Source organism: Amaranthus tricolor, chromosome 5 (assembly GCF_026212465.1).
Source record: "Amaranthus tricolor cultivar Red isolate AtriRed21 chromosome 5, ASM2621246v1, whole genome shotgun sequence".
In the NCBI taxonomy this organism is placed as follows: Eukaryota; Viridiplantae; Streptophyta; class Magnoliopsida; order Caryophyllales; family Amaranthaceae; genus Amaranthus; species Amaranthus tricolor.
This window is the reverse complement of record NC_080051.1, coordinates 25,084,311-25,098,797: the sequence shown is the minus strand read 5'-3', so window position 1 is coordinate 25,098,797 and position 14,487 is coordinate 25,084,311. Positions and strand designations below refer to the sequence as shown.

The 14,487-nt window shown below is 30.6% G+C and overlaps 1 protein-coding gene across 1 annotated transcript; it reads right to left on the bottom strand.

The window, feature by feature from the left end:
* Nucleotides 1–872: 872 nt before the first annotated feature.
* LOC130813050 (ninja-family protein 3-like) lies at nucleotides 873–4,986 on the bottom strand. The gene is made up of 2 exons (XM_057678754.1): nucleotides 4,251–4,986; nucleotides 873–1,570 (listed from the first exon to the last, which is right to left on the bottom strand). The coding sequence occupies exons 1-2, from the start codon at nucleotides 4,750–4,752 to the stop codon at nucleotides 1,014–1,016; spliced, it is 1,059 nt and encodes a 352-aa protein (XP_057534737.1). The 5' UTR covers nucleotides 4,753–4,986; the 3' UTR covers nucleotides 873–1,013.
* Nucleotides 4,987–14,487: the final 9,501 nt, after the last annotated feature.

Here is a 14,487-nt window from a genome sequence, read left to right as displayed (position 1 = left end):
ATTTAAGCTCATAAGTTCGAAGAAAATCATGTGATTATGGACTTGTTATAGTTCTCGTGGAAAAGATAACAAGGGGTACATATTGAATGAGACTTTGTGTTCTTGGAGCGTCAATACTTCGTGTATTGAATCACCTATGATTATGGATGTGCCTCTAGTTAAGGTCATGTCCCCTTAAATTATTATTTTCTAAAAAGAAGCAAATTAATTTGATAAGAATTAGTTTGTGAAAAAATCTAGCCAAAGTCTAGCAAAATCTTTTCTTGTTCATTGATTGAATGAATTACAGTGAAATCAAGTAGAATCTAATTTTATGTTAACATTGGAGAAACAGAATTTAAACTATTCTAATTGTGTGAATTTAGTGGATCTAAAATCTAAATTAAGTGGTTCAAAAATAAATAAATTTAAGATTTTAACTTTTAATTTTAATATATTTCATTTGAAACTTTATTTGTAAAAATTAGAGGTATCCTTTAACTGATCCATTAGATGTTCTTAAAATTAATCACAAATTTTAAAATGAGACAGTTTCATGGTGAAATCATTTCTATTAGATTGACCCATGTCCCTTAAATATGTTAAAGTAATCACTTATAATTATAAAGTGATTAATTAGAAAGAAAAAAAAACTAATTGTGTGGACTCATTTCATAGCGACCGTCTCCTTATGATCGAAATTAGTCTTGGTGATAATATAAAGTATACAATTAGATGAAAAGTACAACCTTAGAAAGCAAAAGAATATCATATCCAACACCCATGTAAATTGTGATGCAACGGAAGGGAGGAGGGATTGCTTCTGTTAATTCTATTCATCTTTACTAAATTAAATTAAAATCAACTCAAAAATAAATGTCATATTGTTATCCTTTAAAAAAAAAGTCATATTATTAGCTCGCAATTACTCATTTATCTCATTAAGATCGCTACATTTAGCTTAAAAAACTTTCTTTCATATTAAACTATTAGATGTAACAATGTAAACAGAACGGAGTATAATGGATTAGTGGTTAACTAAGTGGAAAGGATACAACTTTAATGTGCCTGAGTGGGTACTCTACATCAACACCACCAGCATGCTCCACGAAACTTGCTGGGGAAAACGATGCTCCATGGCAAACACATACAATGCCCACCTCAGTGTTTGTGTATTTATACAAAAACCCGGTTATTGTCTTCCCATTTGGTCCATTTCCGGTGGCTGAAACACACGGCATTTGAGAAAATACAGCTTTCTGCTGGCCCATCAACCCATTGGGTTTAGGGGGCTTTCCGATTTCTGGTTTGGTTTCTTTAGGAACGGTGCTTTGGGGAGTCGTATTCAATGATGTTGCTCCGTCCAGTGATTTACATGGTTGTTTTGAGACTGAGTTAAGCTCGATTTTATTAGAAGATGAGCTGCATACTTGGGATTTTGAGCGGTTTGGTTTAGAAGTGTTAGGTTGAAGGTCTAGTTGTGATGAATTAAGACGTAGTTGTGAAGTTGTACTAGATGAGGGAGCACTTGGGGAGGGCAGTTGTGAGTGAGGATGACTTGAATGACTGCCAGTATCACTGCTATTCCCACCTGAAACAAGAGCATAGATTCACTGTTAGACTAATCTATGAGGTAATTACACAAGACCAACAACTACTTCTACTTCTAGGCCACAAAATGGTATATGAAACCAACATGACGGAAGGTGATGAGTTCAACAATCTCATCCGCCCATCGTCCCTCAATTCAAGTGGAACGTTTAGCGTTAGGTTTGCAAAGGATATGAGTTGCATTCACACTTTTAGCACAAAGGACTCTTGTGTGAATGACATGATAGAGTACATTGTTAAAGCTTTTGGTTGAGTTGGTTTCTTGACATGGTATTAGAAGTCATCTTGACAAGAAGTCACGGGTTCGAAACTCAACCACCCCTCAAATTCAAGTGGAATATATTACACTAGGTATGAGGACTTATGCTGCATCCAAACTTTTAGCCCAAAGGGCTCTCGTATGAGGAGGCGTGTTAAAGTATATAACATTCCGGAGGTCTCAACCATCAGCTTAAACTTTTAGTTGAATTAGTTCCTTTAATATATATATATATATATATATATATATATATATATATATATATATATATATATATATATATATATATATATATATATAAAACACATTTTGGAGTCATAAGACTCATAACCATCAGACATCACATGAAGATTCATGGTGTCATCTTCTAATGTAATAATGTCTCCCTATGATAAAAATTTAATTTGAAAAACGTTTTCATTTGTCAGTCAAACCCCCCCTATCATTAAAGTCGAATCGAATCCCAGATCAGCTTATTACTCTTGTAAGAGATTCAGTATAAATTTACTACCATAAGATTAGATAGCACAGAAAGATTTAGACTTTAGAAATGTATCTGACAGAGATGAATCTCAAATCACTTGTTAATGTGCAAAGATGAAGGATAATTCCAAATCTACAGAATAACAATAATGCAAACTCTACTCAGGTAAAGAGCAAACAAAATATCATGTTAAGAAATTTGGTTTATTTTCTTTCACTACATGTTTAAAATTTCAATAATAAACTTAAGAAAAGAAACATTTTTAGTTGCATGATTGTGGCATTATAGGTTGTCACAGACCAATCCAAAGTTGATTAGCATTCTCATATGTCCATATAGCTTTCGAAAACTGTACATAATTTTGAACAATATATTATCTTATCTTTAAGGTCAAACAACTCAACACTGACATCAACAGACAACAATAATGGAATACTCCTACTTGTGTATTCCCAGAAATACAGGATGAAACCGTCACTCATCATGTCACCTCACCTCTATGGGCAATGGGCTATTGGGTTAACCCTTAACTAATTATCAAATAAAGCAAATGAAGGACAATCGTGTCAGCCGTGAATGATCCGCTTTAGTATGAAATTATTCACTTTGGGTCGAGCCCGCAAGAATAAGTTAGGCTTCATACTAGTTTGAAATTGGGTCACTTTTATACTTATCGACTCTTTCTTATTTTTCTCATGTGGGACTTATTCCTACACTAAACAAAATCAAATAGGATTTTAAACATCCACATTTAATACTACCTCCAATTAATCTTAAGTCAAAAAAACTCTTCCAAGAATCACAAAAAGGACACCAACACCTAGCTTGTTTGACGAGGTCTTTACTCTTTAGAGGATAGTAACAAAAATCAAAGCCAAGATTAACAACTTATACATTATGATCACAAACTCACAAGTTTCACTAATTTTGAAAACTGAAGTTTTTATAACATGGAAGATTTTATTTTATTTTTATTGTTTTCAAATTTTAAACATTTTTCTTTTGTTAATGAACCAACAAGACTAAAAACCTAAGATGATTGTTAAGACCTCGAGATATGTTATATACGCTCTATAAATTCAAACCCCATAATCTCTCGTCCCGTTGGCTTCTGATATATGGCAATTAAAAACTTAAACTGATATTTGAAACCTATGAGAATATCTTCGAATGGCTAATATCAAGGCAATACCAAAGGAGAACACAACAAAACGTGATCATGATCCCTCATTTTAATAAATAGAATTACAATTGCCCTACATGAGTCTGTCAAACCTTCCAATGAATAACACAACCCCGGCCCTAAATCCGTTCTCCTATGTTTCTTTTATTAATTCACCATAATATTAGATCATACATTGATTACCTAATAACTCACATCAATAAGACTAACCAACACCGTCCACATTTATTTTAAAGCAATGTGTACAACTTTAAAACTCTTTTGCCCAATTTAACAATTACAACTTGACTTTCCACCCAAATAAATAACCCCAACTTGCAAATAAGTGTCATTTTTAGCTAAAGCATAATACCGCAACAATGTCATACCCTCATTTGAAAATAACCCCTATTCAACTTTCTTTAAAATCAAATTATCATAATTAAATTAGGATTAGCTTGCCTTTTTCTTAATCTTAATCTTACCATTATAATATATTATCTTCATCTACCAATTTGCTCAATTTTTTATATTTCCTAATCACATTTGATTACATATCCTCATGTGGCTTTTATTTTTAGCATTACTAATAATCAACAACTTGTAAATAACAAATAAAAAAGGCAGATCTCCCTCGAAAATGACTTCAAAGAATAAAATCCATCCACCTTGCAATATCACTGTTAATATCAAAAATAAATAAATAAATAGCAACTTTTTTTAAAAAAATAAAAATAAATTTAAAATAAATTTACCTGCGCCAGAAATGATTTGGTGATTATCAGAAATTCCAGAAGAACTACCGCTGGAAACAGAGGTGTTACCATCTTTACCCTCAATACAAGGACTAATTTTACCATTTTGCCCTTTGTAAGGCCGAAAACCACCATTTAAAGAACCAGCATTCCGCCCTACCGACGGCAGCGCTGCTTGTTGTAACCCTAAATTTTGAACTTTCCGACTCCGTTGAACAAAATCCTCTTCCTGAATAGCAACGACGTCGTTTTCAACAGAATCTTTACGTTTCAAGCCTCGTTTTAACTTATTAGCTTCATGACGGCGGAGTGATTGTGCGTCACGTTCTGAGAAGATCTGACCATTGGAAGCTGGAGAAGCATAAGTTTCTGGAAGGTTCTTCAGATCATTAAAGGAAGAATAACCAGAAGGACGTAAAGAAAGGCTAAGCTCTAAGCCGTCTTCATCAATGATTGTGTTCGATTCGGTTGAAATTTCAATGTCTTCTTGTTGTTCCGTCATTGATGATTGTTAAATGTTTGTTTGTTTCTCTCTCTCTCTCTCTGTGTTTGTTGTGTAAGGTGTATAACAATGGAGGAAGGAAAGTTTATTTGATTTTTGGCCTCTTTTATTTAAGAGGGTTAAGGTTTCTTTCTTTTTTTTGTTTAAAAATTGTTGGGCTTGAGAGGAGTAGAGCAAGAGGAAAATGACACGTGTTGGGATGAGAAAAAGGTTGGAACGATGGCTGCTTACACATTTAGTTACACGTTAGATTGTTGGCTGACTTGGACGACAAACGGGGCGTGTTTTAAAATATGTCCGCAATTTTAGACTTGAAACTCCGAATACTCCTATTATTTTCTCTAATTCTGCAACTTATTGTTTGATACTTTCCACATTAATTGATAAAAGTAATAATTATAAGATATTTTATTTTAATTTTAATATTCAAACCAGATATTAAAATTTTGAAATTTGAAATTGATATAATTGTGTTAATGATTCATTTTGTTAGTGACAAATTTTTTAACAACACGGTTTAATATAAATTCACTTAATTTTAATTTGTCATAAAAAAACAGTTAATTATTTTTTCTCTCGGAATGACGGAATTATTGCTAGTTTTTTAGTTGCAATCATTATCAAATTAATAATAATTTAAGTTACTTATGATCTTGAAGTAATTAATTGAAGAAATAGATTATTATATGGACCCGTCTCACGGTGAGACTGTCTCATACAAGATGAATTGGTAAATTAAAGTTAATTAGTTTTTGTAAATATAAACAATTTGTGCTGCTTGTATAGGCCCGTCTCATACAAGACTTAATGTTTGTTATTTTGTTATTTGAATAAGCACTTTAGGTATTCCTATAGTCCCCATTAAATTAATGGACTAATAGAATTAACGTAACACTCTGAGAATTTCTGACATTATTAGGTAATATTTTAATAACTTTTATTTCATTAAATTATTTTTTTTAAATTAGTTTTAATAGATTACTTTTATATACGAATTTATATGTTAACGTATATTTATATTAAAATTAGAGTTTCAATTTCTAAAATAAAGAGATTCAAAATAAATTATTTTTTTTAATATTGTGAGCACATAAAAAATGGATTTCTTAATTGCGCCTCACTAAAATATTTTCACCCTAGAAAATGATGAGTTAAGAGTTTTATTTCCAGGGAGACTACTTGACATACATAAAAAAATAAAAAAAAGCCGCTCAAACTCCTCTTTTCTTCCTTCTTCTTTCTTTCCTTATCCTCCTTCTCTTCCTCCCCCCTGCTGTGCCGCCAACCAGCAGTGCCGCCACCTCAGCCGGCTGAACCTGCTGCACCACCGTCTTCACGGCTGTCCCAACCTGCTGCCGTGAGTGCTGCCCCACTAGCAGCTGCGTCACAAGCTGTCTGGCAGCCATTGTTGGGCTGCGTGGCTCCCCCACCACCACAGCAACTACCTAGTTTCACCCCTTTTCTAGTTCCATCTTTGTAAGCCATCTCACCTCCCTCTAATTGATTTTCTTTCTTGTTTTAATTGAGATTTTATCAAGTTATGAGTCTTATGATGATTCTTTTTATTATTTCTTTTATTCATTGAATCTTGCTATAGGAGTTGGATTAATTAATTGAAAATAATTATGAGTTAGGGTTTAAAGTATAAATGAAAATAATGATGATGGTACTACTTTTGGGTTGAAAATGCTTTGTAAATTGAGTAGAATGATATAAACTTTGAATAGGTTGTCATATTGTGAATAGTGATAATAGTATTTATAATGTCTAAGATTATTACTCACTAAAAATGATTATGAATTGTCCCTTGCCTTAACAAAATGATGGTGGACATTGTTTATATCATTGAGCATTATTGTTAGTTAACTGTGATATACTCGTAGCTATTAGAGTGAATGTGGTCATATTAAGGATACTTGACATGGTCGATTAGTCATTTTTGTAAGCGATGTAATAGTAGCCAAATTATAAGTTACTATTAATGTTCGTCACACGGGTAAGCGTTAGTAGTATATGGCATTACATGGTGATGTGGTTTTATAACTTGAGTCTCGTTGGTTTAGAGAAATGGCTATAACGTACACTTTGTTGTTGTGAAAGCTTATTCGATTGTTGGTCTAGTGAATGTGAAGGCTTATTTAATTGTTGAGTTAATGTCATAACTTATGAGCAAGTGTAGATCAAGTAACATGAATTGATTAAGTGCGTATTATAAAAATTGAAAGTTGCTTTGAATAGGTGAATGATAGTTTGTTTTAGCTTTTAGTCTCTCTTAAATGGAGAAAAGTAGGCTTATAGTTCTACTTCAAACTTGTATAAATTCTCAGTTCATAAGAGGAAAGTGGAACCTTAGTTGGGTGATTTTTGAGACTTTTTTTATCGTGCAATGACCCTTACAGGTACGTACACGCGGTAATTAACCCTTACATGCATCTTGCACCGTATATTTATCGATATTGAATTGTTTTAAAACATATGTTCTACACAATCTATGAATTATCGTTGAATGAAATATCGACGTTATTGATTATATGATTTTCAAGTTTACTAATAGAGCACCATACTAGTATGTAAAATGCTGATAATGATTTAGAATGAGAACGATTCCCTTAGTAATGAGATTGGTTATTATTTGTTTGAATGGGAGCGAGTCCCTTATTAATGAGATTTGATTATTGTTAGTTGGAATAATGAACGGGTTCCTTATTGATAAGATTGGTTATTGCTATTTTGAATGGGAATGATTCTAATTCCCTTATTACTGATAATGATATTGTTTATTGTTTATTGTTACTAGAGAAATTACGCAGCGGAAATTACATTATACAAATGGAGGTCGCAAGCCTCTCAAAACATATACAACTCAGGCTTCAAACTGACAATAATCGAATCTAACTTTAATCAGACTTCAAAATGAATTAAAATTATATAATAATCAATATGAACACAAACTCGATTTTTAATCGACTTGAAATATCTGATACAAAATTATTATGATAATCTGAATGAACATCCGCATATCATCAAAGGTTTGGATAAATGGAAGGAGTTAGACAAAATTAAAGCTATAACATCAATTACGTTTATAAGAATTTGTTGTTAATTGCCTCCTAGACTTGTAGTCAATTGGGGGTAGCAAAAATTTAAGTACTTAAACATAATCTTGGTGAATCGGTATGAAGGTAGAGACTATTTAATTTGATTTGTTGTACTTATGAGTATAATATTACTCTCTTATTTTTCGTTGTTCTTTTAGCAAATATTATTCACACAAAATAATGAGTTGACTTACTCAAATAAATTGTTTTGGTCTAGGAAAATAAATCTTTTTTTTTTCTCAATGACTTGATTTATCGAATTTGAAATGATTTTTCTTTTGGTGATATTTGCTATTTCTTTTATCTTTCGAATTGTAGTTTCTTTCTAAAGAATCGTCTTTGATCCAGGACGATCATTTTCCTCTTTTCTTATATTTAGGTGTAATTCGCCATCCTTGATGGCTAGTAGTTTTTGTCCTAAGGGCTTTAAGAGGGTATCTATGTTACGTGCTTCGTCATCCTTCACTATGATTTTGTATCTAGTTTGAATTGAATTATTTTTGATAATATATTTTTCCTAAAGAAAATAAACATCACATATTGCGAGTAATATATCAATATTATTTATTTGTATAGTATAATTAGTTTATTTTTATTTCTTTTTTATTTGGATAATTTATATAAAACTATTCATATCTTTCTCTATTATTCTGCAAACCGCCCCTAATTAAATTTAGTTCTCAAAACTAAAGTAAAAGTGATTAAGTGTTTATTAGTAACAACTAATTAATAATGGGTGATTTTGAGAACTAAATTTAATTAGGGGTGGTTTGTAGAATAATAGAGAAAGTTATGGGTAGTTTGTAAAAATTATCCTTTTTGTTTTTGCTTAGTTTAATTTAATGTATTAAATTGAAATATTTTATTTCTAAAATAAGTTTTATTAGTTAATTCACTACTAGATATTTTTCTTTTCTGTACTTCTTGATTTTTAAAGGGTGGATTCTGTTTTGTTTATGGTTTTTATACTTGTGTGATGAAATGTTTGTTAGAAGAATTTTAGTGCTTGATATGTGGCATTGAAATGCCTTTGAAGTTTGAAATTCTTCTTTTATACGTCTAGTAGAAGTATACATGTAGAAACTAGACATATCATTCTCAAGGGATGGACCAATAAGATATTGCAAGATTCACTTTTGTGACTTATCTTACTAAATTTAATACTACCATAAATTTATTCTTTATTATCTTAGATTCTTATTATTGGTTTTTCTGTATTGATGTATATAATTCACAGATTAATACTCCACATTTTTTTACCAATTTATAATTTATTTTTTTTTCATTCTGTTATTTTTTTAATTGAGCTAAAATTAAGTTTTACAATGTAACATAGCAAAATTGTTGAGATAAAAGAGTATTATTTATACTTCCTTCGTTTCACAATATTGATTATATATATATATATATATATATATATATATATATATATATATATATATATATATATATATATATATATAGGAGGGATCTATTGAGAAGGGTTGAAAATGAGATGGGTAAGAAGGATTCTACACCTTTGATTCCACTAAAATTAAAAAAATCTATGGTCACGATCAGGGGCGGTCCCAGCTAGGGGAAAGGGGGGGCAGTGGACCCCCCAATCTGAAAAAAATAAATGAACTTTAAAAAAAAAATAAAAAATTACGGTAGCGACCAATTGGCGACGGATTTGCGACCATATTCCCGTCGCTAAACATTTAAAAAAAATTGAAAAAAATAAAAGCTTGTAGCGACGGATTTGCGACCATATTCCCGTCGCTAATTCGTCGCTAATTTGCTTTTCCATTTGGCGACGATTTTTTGCCCTCGCCTTTCCGTCGCCACAACCGATATCCGAAATTTTGACCCCCCAATTTGAAATTCCTGGGTCCGCCACTGGTCACGATTGAGCCAAAAACACATAATTGTAAAAGTAACTATGTTACACAGAAAGTTAACTATGAAATAATTTTTAAAATGTTCTTAATTTATAATATAGTATCCTTTGTATATATAGTAACCAAACAAAATTAAACAATAATCCTTCTCACCCTTCTCATTTTAAAATCCTTTTTATTTGATATATATATATAATCACTTTATAAAATATAATAAAACAAATATTTTTTAAAATTCTATATATTCAAACGAACATAACAAGATTACAAATGAATATATTTTAAAATTTTTATATCTGTGAAAAATCATGTTTAAAATTTTTCTCGCTCCATTTACAATGTGAAACAAATTAAAAGTGAGAGCAAAGTATCTAAAAGTGTCGATTTAATGAATATTTATTCCTTCGTCTTAGCTATTTAGCTTTATTGACTTTTTGGGATGAAAACAAAAAATTGGATTTGGGTAAAATGATTAGGTATTAAGAAATAAGAGAAAATAAAAATAGTAAAAATGGCAAAATCATATCAAAAAATAAAAATAAATAAAAGTTTTTAAAATAGACAAAAATGAAAAATGACCAAATTAAGTGGGAAAAGTATTTTCTCTGTGTCACTCAATTAGTATCATTTTCTTTTCAGATTATCCCACCCATTTGTATCATTTTCAAAATTAGTAATGTGACTACTTTTTTTAAATCTTATTCATACGTATAACTCTTTTAACTTTATTTATATAATTTAATTTTTTTATTAGTTAATACTTCTATCAAATTTTTATCTTTTTTCTTAGAAAAAACAACTTATTTTTGTTCGCTACTATTTTAAGGCGACCATGAGCAAATCTTAAGGATAAATCAAAGTATAAATTTCGAAATCCATACACGTTGACTTGAAATTGAAACCTTTATCTGCAAGTACAAGCAGCAAAAAGTGCGTGATTCTAATCTATCACAATATGCCACGTGTGCATCACAGTTGCCACCTCACATTATATTCTAAGCTATGGATCACTCCTAATATACTCGTAACTCATATATAATTATATATACCGTATAGTCTTACGTTCTAGGAATAATAAATTAGTTCTATTATCCATTTATCCTAAAAAAAAATTCCTTTATTTTTGACATAAATATTAAAGTAGATAAAATAAGTTAAAGTTGTGAAAAACTTATAAATAAAAGAGATTATATAGAGAATAAACATGATAGGATCATGTATATAATACATAACTATTGAGAAGAATTAATATGAAAATATTGATGTAAATTCATTCTAACTGAGAACTTTTATTCAGCCATATCAATATGCCAATATGATGATTGATATATTTTTTATGATTTTTAATCAATGATATAACTATATACTCCCTTCAATTCATTTGAGTTGTCCCATTTAGTTTTAGCACACTATCCAATGTACTAATTCAATTCAAAATATTTCTAATTGTGCATAATTAAAAATTAAAAAAATTTGTTATTAATAAAATTTACATTAAGACAAATCAAATAAGATTTCATATAACTATATTTTGATGTTTAGATTAAGAATAAAATACAAATTAAGAGCGATCGATCAATAGTGTCAAAAAACTAAATGGGACAACTCAAATGAATCGGAGGGAATATTATCGTTATCAAGTTGAAATTTTCAAATTAAAATTTTATATTCAATATAATTGTATAACAATGCAATTTGATGATATATATTTTTAACTTTCCTTTAAAGTATACTATTTCATACCTTTGAATTGAGTGTTTTAAAAAAAATGTCGATATATGATAATAAATAAACAGAGAGAAGAATTTAAAAAAGAATTTATATGTATGAAAGACATAAAGATAAAGTGGTGGGTCAGTGTCCATTTAGTTAATTGTATGATATAATGTCAATTGTCATGTAATATAATAAAATCCATTTTACCTTATTTGGTTAAATAAATATAATATTTAATTATTTGATGTGGCTAATCTTTGTAAGGATGCATGTGAAATTTTTCAGTTTTTCTACTTAATAGTAGTAGTTGATCATAAATGGATTACTACTTTTTACCAATAATTAATTTGCTATCTGTCCCCACAAATTTACACTCATTTTCTTACTATAAATATTAATTTGAAATTGAAATTGAAATTGAATATCTCATTTCGCATTTACTTTACAAACATATTATAATTAAATATCTCATTTCTCATTTGATGACATTTTTGTTTACTTATGTTGTAATAATTTCCATCTATTTACATAATTGCCATTATATTATCATTTTTCTCTTTACTTATTCATTACTTGTGATCTCCCTCCTCTTTTTTCTAAAAAATGGTCCATTTACGAGTTTTTATACTAATCTATCTATAAATTATAGCATTATTAAAATTTTTCTCATTCAAATTGATATAATGATATTATTATGATTGATGTATTTGAAAATCATATAATACTTTTAAACTTAAATCAATACATATAGGAGTATTACATATTTAAAGGCTAACAAAAAATATACTCAAAAAAACTGATCAATATTCGGGTGATACGAGGTAATTTGGAATAGGGATCAAAAACTCCTACTATAGTCGACACTGGTTTATAGTCTTTTTTGTAAGCTATTTTTTCCGTTCTGAAATACTAGCTTGCTCCATTATGGTTATTAGCACTTTTATTTAATACTCCCTCCGAACCAATTTAGATGTCCCTTTTGCTTGGGCACGGTTATTAAGGATGGTGTGGGGTCCATTAAAAAGGGTAAGTAGTAAAGGGTAAGTAGTGAAGGGTAGTTGGGTAAGTAAGGTACAAGGGGGTATATTCGTAATTACTTGTGTGAACTAAGGATATTTAGGTAAAAAAAATTGACAAAAATAGAAATGGGACAACTAAAAAGACTTTGCCAAATAAAAAAATGGGACAACAAAATTGATTCGGAAGAAGTATATTTCAACTAATTTATATAAAAAAATAAAATCAATTGAGATTTTATTTGAATTTTCTAATCACATATTGACTCTAGACTCTAGATCGTACAGACAAGGACGTTGCACAATAGGCAGGGGACACGTGTTACAGGGAGTGGACCCGACTTAATTTTTCATACCCACCAGAAATGGGACACGTAGAAGAAGAATGACAGCGCTGAAGTGCTGGAGTGAGTATGGTAATGACGGTGACGCATCAACGAAAAGCGTGAAACATGTGGCGAGCTGTGGATGGATGGATTAGTTAAGGATTTCTTTTTGTAGGTTGAGACACGTAGGATGGAGAAATTGAGGGACAAGTTGCGCCATTTAATAATGGGAAAAACCCAAGAGGAATGAAAAAGTAAGAAGCATGAACTTATGCATGTTTGACACGTGTAATATGACAGTATAGGGGCTATGTTCCAGTATGCAGTAGTCCTACGCGCCTACGGTGCATGAACACTTCATAATTCATTTGATACTTCTTTTGAATAAGATTATGCTCACTGCTCTACGTTACGGTGTACGGTCCCACCCGGCCACCTTCCCAGCTTCCTTTCTGTCATGAGTTGTTCGATTTTTTTATAGCTAAACACATTTGTCTAATTTTTAATTTTTATTTTATTGTATTGTTATCTTTTGATAATTTTTTAAATAACTACTTTTGTGAGTGACCGTCTTTAAAGAGGTAACCTTAAAATAAAAAGCTACTATTCTTATAACTTGTTAAATTATATTAATTGAATTATTTAATTCATATATCTAATACGTCTCTTAGAGAGATCATACTCACAACAATTTGTTTTATAGATATTATTTTTAACGAAAAATTCTTTCAATGGACTTATAAAGTTGCACAAAGTGTGTGTTTCAGCTTAGGCTTAGTTGGATAAAACGCGCTATTGCATCTAGCTAGGTTGAGTTGCATATTTTGTACAACTCCATAAAAGTCCAGTCGCACACTTTAAGGCCTCCTTTGGAGATGAGAGTTGCCATTTGATAAATAGATCTTTGACTTGATCCATGTTGTTTTCTGTGTCTTGATTTCTTTAGGTTTATGTGTAACGGAGAAATCTAAAGTGTAATAATAACCCAATCCTAGCTAGCAGTACAGTCTTCGTATGTTGCATAGCAGGAGTGGCAAGATCTTCAATTGGATTATCAGGTGGGACATCAACACTGCTAGAAATATTAGTTCATATCCATGTGGTAGCAAACCTACCCCTTCGGCCTCTAACGATAGTAGAGTCCAATATAGTCAATGGTTTATCCCATATAATAATGTGCGGGAGTCTATCCCTTAGACTCACTTAAACTATCTGTATCATCAGTTGACCCGAGGAACTGTGTTCGCTCATAGGGTCATCAATATTAGTGTACATGATCTAAGGTACCTCCCCTCGGGTTGAGTAGTCCAAGCGCCTACATTGTTTTATGTGACGTGCAGACTCGACAACACTCCTCTTATGGAACTACTCTTGTGAGAGACCGTCTCTCGGTGAGACGATGTCATAACAAGGAATTTATATGCTAAACAATTTGTATTAATTGAGCTATTCAGGCCTTGTGTGGGGTGCGTCTTACGAAAAGACCTTCTCATATAAATATTTGTACCTCTTATGAGGGTGGCCTTTAATAGGTTTATAACTACCCCTAGAAAATAAATCTCTAAATAATCCTTTCCCTAGTCCATGATTATTAACCATATTTCTACGTAATTAAAAATACAAAAATAATTTAATATTATAATAAATGATAATTTAATAAATTGGAGTAACTATTTAAGAAATAATTAACAATAATAAA

Excerpts from the sequence above, each read along its gene's own strand:
- LOC130813050 (XM_057678754.1), bottom strand. The coding sequence starts at position 4,752 with ATGACGGAACAACAAGAAGACATTGAAATTTCAACCGAATCGAACACA. Across the intron at positions 1,571-4,250 it reads CCAAATCATTTCTGGCGCAG|GTGGGAATAGCAGTGATACT; the intron begins GTAAATTTATTT and ends CTCTTGTTTCAG.